This window comes from Pleurodeles waltl, chromosome 3_1 (assembly GCF_031143425.1).
Source record: "Pleurodeles waltl isolate 20211129_DDA chromosome 3_1, aPleWal1.hap1.20221129, whole genome shotgun sequence".
Taxonomy (NCBI): Eukaryota; Metazoa; Chordata; class Amphibia; order Caudata; family Salamandridae; genus Pleurodeles; species Pleurodeles waltl.
Window position 1 is genome coordinate 1,910,994,288 of NC_090440.1, and position 12,107 is coordinate 1,911,006,394.

General features: G+C 43.4%; 1 protein-coding gene across 5 annotated transcripts in view; it reads right to left on the reverse strand.

Moving 5' to 3' along the window:
• Nucleotides 1-89: 89 nt before the first annotated feature.
• MYO1C (myosin IC) overlaps nucleotides 90-12,107 on the reverse strand; it is a 365,885-nt gene continuing 353,867 nt past the window's right edge. For all 5 annotated transcript variants that reach the window (XM_069226100.1, XM_069226102.1, XM_069226099.1 and 2 more), the window contains exons 28-32: nucleotides 10,170-10,305; nucleotides 8,432-8,502; nucleotides 6,671-6,768; nucleotides 6,030-6,129; nucleotides 90-2,704 (exon numbers count right to left, since the gene is read on the reverse strand). In XM_069226100.1, the coding sequence (XP_069082201.1) occupies nucleotides 2,678-2,704; nucleotides 6,030-6,129; nucleotides 6,671-6,768; nucleotides 8,432-8,502; nucleotides 10,170-10,305 (432 nt within the window). In that variant the 3' untranslated portion in view covers nucleotides 90-2,677. The remainder of the gene's footprint in view (nucleotides 2,705-6,029; nucleotides 6,130-6,670; nucleotides 6,769-8,431; nucleotides 8,503-10,169; nucleotides 10,306-12,107) is intronic.

The following is a 12,107-nucleotide window of genomic DNA, read 5'->3' on the forward strand; positions in this document are numbered from 1 at the left end:
AGCACTGCCTCGTCACAGGCATGCGGCTCTATATAAATGCGACTACAATACAACAGTGAACACCACAAATTGAAACTATAAGACTGGGCTGAAAAAACAAATGTATTTATTTAGTGTATTTCTTTGATTATATAATATAGTGCATACAGAATTCCATGACTGATACAATATTTTAAGCTATCCGAATATTAATAAAAATCATCCAGCCCATTGGGTCTGCCATCACAATGACATCACCGTAAACAGACCGAACATTGGCTATCTTGGCAGAGAGGGCCCAAGAACACCCACACCTGATTAGATAGGTAGCATAGAAGCAAAGGCGCGATTATAAGCAACAGTTCAACCAATGGCACAAGCTGCTGTGTGTCCAGACAGCTCTCGATGGCCAGCCAAGGATGTTCTGTGACTGGACAAGCCACTGCTCTAGATCTGGGGATCCTCTGTCCTCTTGCCCCAGTTACTGCCTGTCTCACCACAATGTGTCTCATGTTTGAGGAAGGCCCCAGGCAAGTATCCAAAGGCAGACTGTGCTCACAAAGCAGGCACTTCACATCATCTCTCAGGCTCTCCTGTAGCCGATATATCTATCCCGGGGACATTGCAGCTTTTAAGAGCCGAGCATCGGGTGCATGCAACGTTATTTTTAATGGCCTTTGCATTATCTCTAGGTAGGTGAGCATAAAATGCAGGAAGCATGCAGCGCCCGAGTGTGTTTTGCTGTTACACCAGCAGCAGTGCAGCAGGCAGAGCAAGAAGCAGTGTCGAGGGCAGGGCACGAGCTGCGAAGGGTCTGCAAGGCATGATGGCTTTTCAACTGGGAAGACTCTTACTCCTCGACGAGGCAGGTTAGGGTACTCCACAGTTAATCATTTGGGAATCATCCCTAGTCCACAAACACGAACCCAAACATGTTCGATTTTGCAATTTAAATAAAATGACTTCATTGATAAAACTCTGGATCACGTTATATAAAAAATATCATAAACGTTTCTACTCTTAAGCGCGGCGACATCATGGAAGAGAAGAGACTGTTCTTTTTGGGAAGAGTGAGGGTGCTAACTACTATGACGACACAATAACCATCTGCCTCGCTCACTCTCATTGCACCATTAGCACATTTTACAACCTTCTCATTCTATAGTACTTAAGTTATGACAGAATAATAAGACTGGAGCACCATAGCGATGGGGAACTGGTGAGAGGGCCTATGCCTTGACTTAAAGGTGGAAGGGGCTGAATGAGAGGAAGGCTGTGGTAGGAAGCGTGGGCACGGAAGGGACAGGTTAAAATAAGCAAGCGTGGTACAGGACACACGGGATGTGCAAGTCAGAGTAGGTATGAAATGAACAGACTGGCAGTATATGCAAGGTGGTACAGGAAGGACATATACAGCTCTATAGGTTGTATACAGGCTGTGCTCGAGAGCCGTGGCTTGTTTGAATGGATAGTGTTTTATATAGGTAGGATTTGTTTTCTGGGATTATGCACAATCGGACTATAAAATCAAAGAGGTGTAGTAAATGAAGGCCATACTATAGGCACATGATGGTACAGAAGATTTGTGGAATAAGGAGACCAATGTGTGAGAAGCAATGGCTGCCATAATACCGACCTGGTCCACACTAATCCAAGGTCTGGGGTTTCTGTAGATGAAAGCATCATTAAGGATGACTTTGGTAAATAAAGCAAATCTGGGTTTTCATTAAAAATCCGTTCCTCTCCTCTTCCTTTGTCACACTTTCGACTAAATACAAAATATTTACATGTCAGTTTTGTGTACATCCTATGGCTTTTACATGTTTATAGAAAGTACGAAATGTCTCTTAAAAGCTATTCTTGTTGAACCTTGAAATCTTCCCCTATGGTCGTGTATCGTACACAGGCATTGCAGCACAGGAGAATTACAAGGGTGGTCACTTGGGGCAAGACACGATTGAATGAAAGCTTTGACTGTGCATCCCATCTATAGAGCTGCTTAACTTTAAGGGAGGCCAAGAGTCTTGAGCCCCAACTCCCTTAAATGTCACAAAGCAGGAATTGCCCAATCGCCTCCCGCCATGCGCTAGCCGAGCCCTCACCATTGCACACTGGGGCACTCAATGGACGATCAGTGGGTAACTGAAGCTGGGGACATGCATTGATGGAGGAAAACAGGAAGAGAAAGAATGAGGAGATTCAAAGAGGTGGGCTAGATGAGGAAAGACAATTTTTAAAAATAGGGAAAAAATATCTGGGGATAAACAGAGGAGAAGAATAGGGAAACGTGAAAAACCTGGAAACATCAAATAGGACAAAGGTCGAAGGGTTAAAGTACTGTAGAATAAGGCATACAAGAAAATAAATGTTTTTCTTTAAGCATGCAAATATCAGGAAGAGGTGGATAGGGTTAAGAGAGAAGCGAGGGCTTGAGAATGTAGACCTGGCAGGCGCAATCAGAAGGGGACAGAGGGATGACACACATTTCCTGGCACCGGGCTGCCATATATTTCTGGCACCAGGCATGAAAGTGCAAGTTCCGTTCTTTTGGAAACTTAAGTCTTTGGTAGCTAGAATAGAAAAGAGTGAAGCAGCAAAGGATTGCAAGTAAGGCATGTCCGGCCAATGAAGTAGCAGCTTGCATTCTCTGCCATAATTTGATTGGAGGAGAAAGTAGTCCCTTTCTTTGAAGTGTTCATCATCGTGAATTCAGACGAGGAGCAGTCTGGGGAGGAAAAATAGGAGGATCAGAACAGGAGCAGCATGGAGAGTACTTCTGTTCCGAAGGCCGAAAGCACACATTCTAAATTCTAAATTATGCACACTAATAACTAAACACCCAAATAATGGATTCGTTAATTATCTGTCCAAGTCATTGGTCTCTTGTGTACTGTTTTGCCAATGGACCATAATTTTCCTCCTCCTCAAGCCATACTACCCATTAATTGCTTTTCACCCAGCTCCTTCTCCCAGTTTCTGTTCCCTCACAATTCCCCCACTTGAAACCTTTGCCCACTAATGTAACAGGTTCCTCCCCTAGTCCGTCAGCTCTTCCCCTATGGCACTTTGAATCCACATCCTTGGTCATTACACTCAACTGTATGTCCAGTGGTTCCCTTTCATATACATACCAACATTTTAGAAGAGGAAAGAGGGAGATGTTAAAAAAATAGCCAAGAGAATGTATTGCTCTTGTTGACTTCTACTGCAAGAGGCAATTTCAGACGGGCGACCGCCTAAACAAAGCCATTTTTTGCTCAACAAAATTCTTGAGTCTCCTGCCTGAATCGGGTCTATTGGTGGTATGCTTTCACCCTTCACTTGTCCCTTCACCTGTTTGCTTTTCCCTGTCCCCCACCACTACCTTAAATCTCCCCCACCAGCACCCAGAGCATATGCTGCCTCGTCAGACATTAAAGTGCTGGCGGACTAGCCCTCCAACATAAAGGGGCGGGCATGAAGACGTGGAGACAAAAAATAACAATTATAAAACAGGTGTTTTTAGAGAACCAACTGACATCACCCACCCTTAAAAAAGGCTTTGTAAAAACAAGCAATACATTTAAATTTTGATGCAGGAAACCATGCAGTCACAGACATAATCACTCTCAGCACACCAACAAAGTAAACATAGTCCATGCTGCAAGGAATCCCCAGCTGTCATGCTTCCAGTAAATAATCCAGTGTCAAGATCTCAGCACATTTTACAGAACTTTGCATTGTTTTTATTTAAGAAGTTCTTGATACTTGGGGTAACTACCATCTGGAGTGACTCGTTTAATATTAATCAGTGTCATGGCAGCCAACCTAATCTTCTATCATGGAAGTAAGAGAAATGTGATATGCATTTGTAAGGGGTCATGTGTTACCAATACTAATGCAGAACATTTAATTGTTAACAGGTAGTCACTGTTTTTAATCTAACCTGGGATCCCTCTTGCTATTATTATACCCCACAGAGGCTGGCAGTGCTTTCTGAGAGTCCAAGTACCTCCTCTGCTGAAGGACTAAGAGTTCAGAAAGTTCAATGGCTGGAGAATTTTCTCACTTGGACACTCTGAATGCCCTGATAACTCTTAAGGTTTTTTTGTGAATATGATGTTTGTCATCCCAAAATCCCTGAGAAGCTGAGGTTCACACACTTGTTTAGTGCTCTGAACAACTAATAGCAAGACCAGCAGCAATAATGCATGAATTTAAGTAATCCGATTTTGTCTTTTCTTTCAAACTAGTGCCTCTTTAGCTGAGTAGTGTAGGTACCAGGTTCGCTGAATGTATGGGGTTTGTTCTTTTTTTTAAAAAAAACATTTTTTTTTTAGATTCCGTTGAGAAGTCTTTGAATGTTAAGCCACAGGGCTGCATGTAGGCTTTATGTGATAGAACATCCAGAATGCGGCTATCAAAGTATGATAAACCTCCTTCAATATGCTCAGAGAGGGAATTATTCAGGTTCAATCCTGCATTAAGTGGGCCAAAGATTAGGTTATGGTGTGTGTTGCCCCTTGCCCACTGCATTAGTCTAAAATAATCTAATGATTTAACAAAATGACACAGGGTGTCCAATGGGTGATCTCCATGTAGACTGAAGTTGCCAGCAATACACCATTAAGCAAATTATAGCACAGGCTTAACAATGAGCTGCAGCATCTTGATCCAGAGACCTACAACCTACACCTGGGGCTTGTGGATCACCATCAAGGTGAGTGTAATTTCTAGACAGAAAGAGCAGAGTAGTTTGGTGTAGAATTTTACTCAGGTGGTATCGTAAGTGCTGTAATGAAATCACTGCCACTCGGCCTCCTCCGACACTGTCACAATGTAAGATTTAATAACCATCAGATACTGCAAAATGTGAGCCAGGATTACAGTAATCATAGAGCCACGTTTGAGTGATAAAGGCTAAATCGCAAATACACAAGAGTAGAAGAATATACATTTCCCAGTGATAGGCAGAGAAGGAAAACACATTAATCAATACAAATAAGAGGTTGTCAGTTTACCAGATACATAAAATAATTACTTTTGAGGATCTGTTTACCAAACAGGGCAGAGCAAGGTTCATGATAATCTTTTTAAAAGCTCAGATCTTCCAGAGTAGGTAAAGTTGTGGGTTGAAGGCTATTAGCGGATTGGTTAAGTTGACAGAGTTTACTTGCAGGATGAGTAGTAAAATGTGGTTGGTGGGAATGTTGTTCTGAGCCGGTTCCCCACCTTCCCATGCATTAATATAGCTGACGGGCTCAGACTGGCTTGCCCTTCAAGAGACCTGGTGAGGCAACACAGTGGATGATCTGAGAACAAGAGTGGAGACAGCATTTTTCTAAAACGGGAGCCATTTTACCTAACAACATGAAAGTTGTTTTCACTATCAAAGTTCTCCTTCAGAATAAAATCTGGACTGCTGATGGCGGACAGTTTGACAAAGGGGCTCATCATGAAGGCTATTAAAAAAGGAGCCGCACGCAAATTTGCCTACTAAAAGGATGGTTAGACCTGTATAAGGTCAACAACTGTAAAGATGTATAATTGATTTCTGTTTTCTGAGTGACAGAGAACAAAATGGACTGCTGCTTTATAGCATCTTAATTTCTATTCAAGAAAGCAAGACATTTTCTTCTATCTTTTGAAGCTAATGCAAGAAAATGCTCGTCCTTCTGTAAACAGAGAGTACTCAGGGGACACAATAGTTGTATCCATCTGAATTCTCCACCTTAATGAAGCAGAACATGAAGTGCCCCATAAGGTTCGACAGCAGGCGTAGACAATAAAAGGCACTGTGGAGAAAGAAAAACTAGCCACTGTCTATCATTGTCCGTGACAGCGACACAGCTTCAGCACAATGATTACCCGTAGACTTTGAAAAAAACGTTAGGGAGAACTTGACACCAGAGAACCTTCAAAGCATGTCCCTCTGCTGAACGTCCCAGAAAGTGAAAGCTGACGGCATACAAATATGTTCCAAGTGAAGTGAATGGCCTTACAAAAGCAGCAGAAGGGAGGGGTTCAAGGTGCTAGGGAGATACGACTTAGGACACTGAAGGTGGTCTTACCACAGAAAGATGGCCATTCTTGGCTTTGGTTACCAGGTGCTCGGACCCTGCAGTGAAGTCAATGATGCCTTCCTTCCCCTGCCCAACAGCAAACTTTATACTGCAAAGTAATAAGAAATTAGTGAAAATTCTGACAACACCTGTCCATAGCGTTCTTTGGAGAACTCATACATAGAATCATCCTTCTCCAGTGCCCATCGAAAGACTGATCACTCACTCACTAGCCGACTGCCTAGCTGGAGCTCACATGCATTTATTCACCAACAAACTTACACTAACGTTTCTGCTCATATCACTTCTTGGAAATCACTAACACTAGTTTTCTCACCTACCTGAAAATGGAACCAATGAGGCAGGGGTCTCTCTCACTCACCTGTCTATGGTACTCTTGCTGCACTGACCACTTTCTCTTCTGAAGCAAAAACTACTCTCAGTTACTCACACAATAGCCTGCACTCAGCTGCTCAGAGCACACTCTGGAGATCACTAGCACTTCTGCACATACCGTTCAGAGCACTGATTACTTCCTCAAGTGCCCTTACGCATCCAGAGCTGAAACATTCTACTCACCTGTTCAGAGCACCCGCTGGTGCAGGGGTAACCCACACAGGTGACCAAAGCACTGAATGAAATTCACTTACCTCCCCTGACTTATGTTGATGTTGTCTACTTTATCGGCACTCATGGCAATTTTTGTTAATGTCTCAATCACATGGTCGCTCTGTAACACCACGTCTCCCTGGCAAAAGAAGGAAAAGTGTGAAAGATTTTCTCCATCTTTAAGGGGCTCATTCAGCCATTTCACAAGCCCAAAACCTGGTTCACATTGGTCTCAGTTAGTACAACAGCAGCTTCATTTCATGCAAGTCGCTTAGCTGCTCGCTTACTGATGGCTGGCTCAAGAAAAGTGCTTCTCTTCATAAGAATGGTGGAATCAGTGACAAGTGTAATGGAAATAAAGGCAAAAATATATTACTAAACATTCTGACTGGCATACATTAAAAAAGAGGCAACTTTGTAACTGCAGTGCATGTGAAATGGGTAGGAGGAATCTGGCCTGATATAGCCCACCAAGTAATACAACAGTGCTCATAAAACCAGCACATAGAGATAAATGGCAAAACAAAAACACAATTTAAAGTTATAGACCGCCACAAATGTATCTAAAAGTCAAAAGGCTGTCCCATTTGCTTTGGTGCTCTGGTGTGACAAGAAATGCAGATCAGAAGACCTTCAATAAATGCCTATGTCTCTATCAGCACAACCAAACTTTGGTAGCAAATGACTACAACAGTCTTTGAATCTCTGATATGTTCCAGCAGTCCCTCCCCCCCTCTACTAGCCAAAGCTCGCTGTTGAAGGGAGGGCCACAGGTTGATCAAGGGAAGCTGATATTCAAGATAAAGAACTCCACTTCATCACACCACTGGCAGAAAAAACAGGACAAAGATTTAGCAAACTTTACAACAATAGATGTTAGAATCCACAACTCGGTAGATGAAATCTCTTAGACGTTTAGGCCATGCATAACGGTATGGCTTAATACAGCTTTTCACAGCCACTCAAAAATCTAGCAGCAATAGTCGCCCCTGGAAATCCATATCAAAAGTGTAAAGAAAGGCCAGTTTTATTTATTGCCCAAATCAAAACGATTCACATCCTGCCAACCTCAGGAAGGCATTCACGATTGTCCCCAAAGCAAAGGGGACCTGCTTCTCTGGAGCACCGCGACTAAGACAGCAATTGAGAGGAAGGATGCATTTTAATGTTCCTTAGCTGTATTTGCTCTGTCAAACAGGAAAGGAGATATGCAGGGCATTCCCTCTAGAGAGGCCTGCCTTGTCCTGTTGGAAGCCAGAAAAGGCCCTTCTGATCAACTCTTGCAAGATGGAGAATAATGCAAGTCTTTCTGAAAACCTGCTTTATTAATAGGGAAATGGATGGCTACGGCTCACTGCTGAGGACAGCCAACTACGTTACCCAATCAGTGATTTTTTGGATTTGGAGAAACGCTTTACATCAGTTGATTAATGCTCCATAAGCTTCACGTGAATACTCCCTGCACAAATCACTGCATCAAAAAGTATTCTTTCGCCATCACTGCGTTAACGCCTCCTTCAACCAATCACTGCACATTGCCCTTTCTGCATCTATCAGTGCTTTAGATACCCCCAGGCGCATCACTGCATAATTGTCTTCTTTGCCCTCATCATTATGTCAGTCTCTTGTCAACCCTGGTAGTTTCTCAGTGCTCCATTCAGCTTCTGTCACTTGCCCAATTCTCTGTGAGACCCATTAATGTGTCAGTGCCTATCCTCACAATCAATCCTCAGCCACCACTGCTACATAATTATGTTTTATTCTAGACTACTTCTATCGTAGATACGATATTGTGGACCTACCTTCTGCTTGTTATCATCGCGACGTACATGGAGAACAAACAAGTTGTCACTCAGGCTGCTCACTGAGATACCTACACAGAGATGAAATAATGATGTGAGTACAGCACAGAATCCATATTAGACCAATCAACTCAACTCCAGGCCTAGACTTATGTTCTGCACTAACCCTATTTCAGCATCTAGTACTATCACTGCCTTTGGTTCAGATCAAAGAATTACACAAAAAGATTCCTTACACTTTCTGTAATATAACACAGTGAGTCTGGAAGTCAGTGTAATGTCAGGGGCAGTCTGGACACTGGCAAAGTGTGCGTTACACACTGGTCATTATCAGCCACATACCAGGCTTTAAAAGTATTTGGTGGTACAGATCTGCATGAAAGTACACCAGATTTAAAAACTGTCTAGACACTGATGGCTATCAGACTCCTTTCTTTGTCTCAGAAATGCAGTGTTGCTCTCTGACTCCTGCCTACTAAACTTTAGCTCTTCAGTAAAAGGGAAGCAGGCATTTAACAATGCACCACTGTTTACAATACAAAAAGCTGCCAGATTGGCCAATGCATCGACTAGCTAGCAAAAAAGAATTCCCTTTCATTTTCAATACTCCAAGGCTTACTCCCCAACCCCACTGAACCCTTCCAGGAGTGTTAATGGCCGTTTCTTGGTTCTTTATTGCCCTACAATAGTAAAATGTCTCTCATAACTAGGTCTAGGTTATATGGGTCTAAAGTACACTTAAAACTGACACGTATGTTAAACGTTCCTTTTGTTTAGGTTTCCAGATGAAAACTCTGGCATGAGGGTAGCTTGTTTTCCTGTAATCATTCCAAACCTGCCATCTAGTAGTAATTATTTAAATGGATGTCCACTCATTTTCCAGAAGAGTAGACTGAGCTACTCCTTATCCATAGTTTCTAAATGTCGAACATATTAGAGTGCTACCCACTAGTTGGAGACTTATGATTACAGCAAGCCACGGTGCTCATGGTTTTCTGCTTACATTCATTTATCTTTCAATATAATCACAAGTGGCTTGTGGCGGGGTGGAAGGAGGGGTTTAGGGGGTGTTGGTTAATGACTTAGATGACCCCCCCCTTCAGATTCTGAAAATGCCAGACTTCGGAAGGCAATTATCACAGGCAGTCAGGGGTGGCTACACCGTTAGGGTGGAGGAGGGTCGCCCCCCCACCCCACACACCCCTCCCGCCAGCAGCAGAAGCTGCAAAACTTTCACAACGAGGGAATAATTGACTATGTTTATTATCCCCTCGTTGTGAAAGGGGCGGGGCATCTGGGGTGAGGAGATGCGAGGAGGAGTGCTGAACACTCCCCCTCACTGTGCATGTATGTTTGGCCGGCCAAACACACATGCACGGAAGGCTCTCTCCAGCCCTGCAACACAGTTGCCGGGATGGAGAGAGCCTACACAGGCTCCCAGTCTGCTTGGGAGCACCCTCCCAGCCAATCCTGACGCTACTTTGAGCCACAGGGCAGGTGGGGAGCCTGTGCCTTCGTGCAGCCAGCAGGGAAGAGTAATGCAGGACTGTGCCGGAAGGATAAGTGTTTTTTTATTTAATTTAATGTAAAACATTTTAGATGCACCCTCCCCCCCACGCCTGCCCCTTTCGAGCAAAGTTGGCCGCGACTGCAGGCGGGGATGGGCTTGACTGCTCCTACATAAAAAAAAAAGGTGCATGATAATGCCAGGGACCCATGACTCCATCTGTACAGTTACCTGTTAAATTGGCAAAATCAATTTGTTGCTTGAGTTTGGCTTCTTCAACAATGAAGAGTGCATTCTGGGCAATCAGCAGCTGCCGTCCTCTGGCTTTGAATCCATTACGGTCATATTTGGTCACAGGCACTGCATACTGTAAAATAAATAATGTAAAAAAAGTTTGGTTTTGTATGAATCACCTTTGTTGCTTGGTTCACAATTTTTTAGGCTTGCGGCCCAGTATGTGTGCTCTGACCCTAAACTACGGTGAGTAATTGGTGGCCTAGGAGCTTTGCAATCTGAGTAGTCCACTCTTCCAGGTGCCAAACTAACTTGTGGCCACAAATCACTACAGCAAGTACCCTTGTCCCTGGCCCTACAGGAGCAGCAATGGATTGGCATTACTAATCCTGGAAAAAGAGTCCAGTGTAAACTCTGAGATACAAGCCAGGAGGAAAGGCCCTGCACTAGTTCTCCTGACAGGGGTCAACAACTAGAACAACCACAGCCTTCGAAGTCCTGCTTGACTGCTGGTTTATCTTCAAAGACTCAAAGCGAGCCTTCTGCTTCCTTCCCCAAATTCCAGGCAATTTTCTCTTATCCAGGGGTTGGGTGTCGCCCCTTGTTATGGAATGAACTTCACAGTGGGTGGTGGTGATTCTGAAAAATATTAGTTCAATCAAGAGGGTCACCACTCTCTGCTTCACCTCCACTAGCCCAAAACTCATGGTGTCTCAAGAGATACCTACGTCACGGGCCCTGCCGCTCCACCCTCACCAGGATCAGTTGAATTATGGTTGTGGCACATCAGTGGGGGAGTGGAAATATCAGTTCATCCTGCCTGTCGTTAGGAGATTAAGATCCCTGGTATACTCTCAGCTTTGCAAACAGTCTTTCTATAGTAAGTTTCCATCTTCCCAAGAAAAAAATACCAGCCATCTGTTCACATTTTCTGACTCTGTAAAGGCCCACACCTGCTTCCTAAGTATAACTTTACAGGGAATCATCCGTATTTATTTTTAACATGGTCTTTCTCTGTTTGCTTGCTTTATTATTAGTCGGGGACAATAAAGCAGCTGTAGTACACACTTTGAAGTGCTTTTTTCTAACATTTTGTGTTCTGATAAAATACCGGCTTTAGGTAATTTTTCAAATGTTTGCAGTCAGGGACATTCAAATAATGGTCTTGGTGGTATAAAACCGTCCGGGGGCAAGTTATAAATCAAGCGGAGTACGGAGGAAGGCCATATATTATTACTGCAGCAGGTTCCTCGAGTTACTTGAACAGTCCAGCGAAGCTACGCTGCGTTAAGCAGAAATGCCCACGCTTGCCAGAAATTACATTAACACTACATGTATTATCAATTAATCAGATTTGCGCCACATGGTACAATGCTGCAACTATGGAATTGTTAGTGCTGCTAACTCATTCTGTAGATATGAGCTTTTATACTTAAAGCAGGCTCTTACACATGACAAAGGTTTATTCTGACATGAAAACTGATGCACCTTTTGGCCTACAGCACCTAGGGCTGCAGTAACAAACCTGGAGCAATGTTTTTAAAGTCACTCTTGCAGCCAACGTGACTTTTAGGTCCCTTGAGGGTGCTTTTTGCAAAGGCTTTAAGTAAGGTTTAGACATGAAATTGGAGTTAGCATATTCGTCACATTTAGGGGTCAGTGTGCAGTGAAGGGTGTTTAGCTGCTTCCCAGCACCTTATGCCAGCAATCTAATTGCCTAAAATAGGGAAAAAACTGAAAGACCACCCAAATAAGAGGCTCTATTAAAACTCTCTCTTCAGCTAACCATCCCCTGCCCTCCTCACCATATGCGTTTTGGAAATGCCATTTTTTGGAATGCCATCAGTAGGTGCAACTGGGTGAGGAAAATATAATTAACCATTAGATTAATTTTGGGCAAGGTTGGTAGGGCTATTATGAAAAGGAGATAAACTG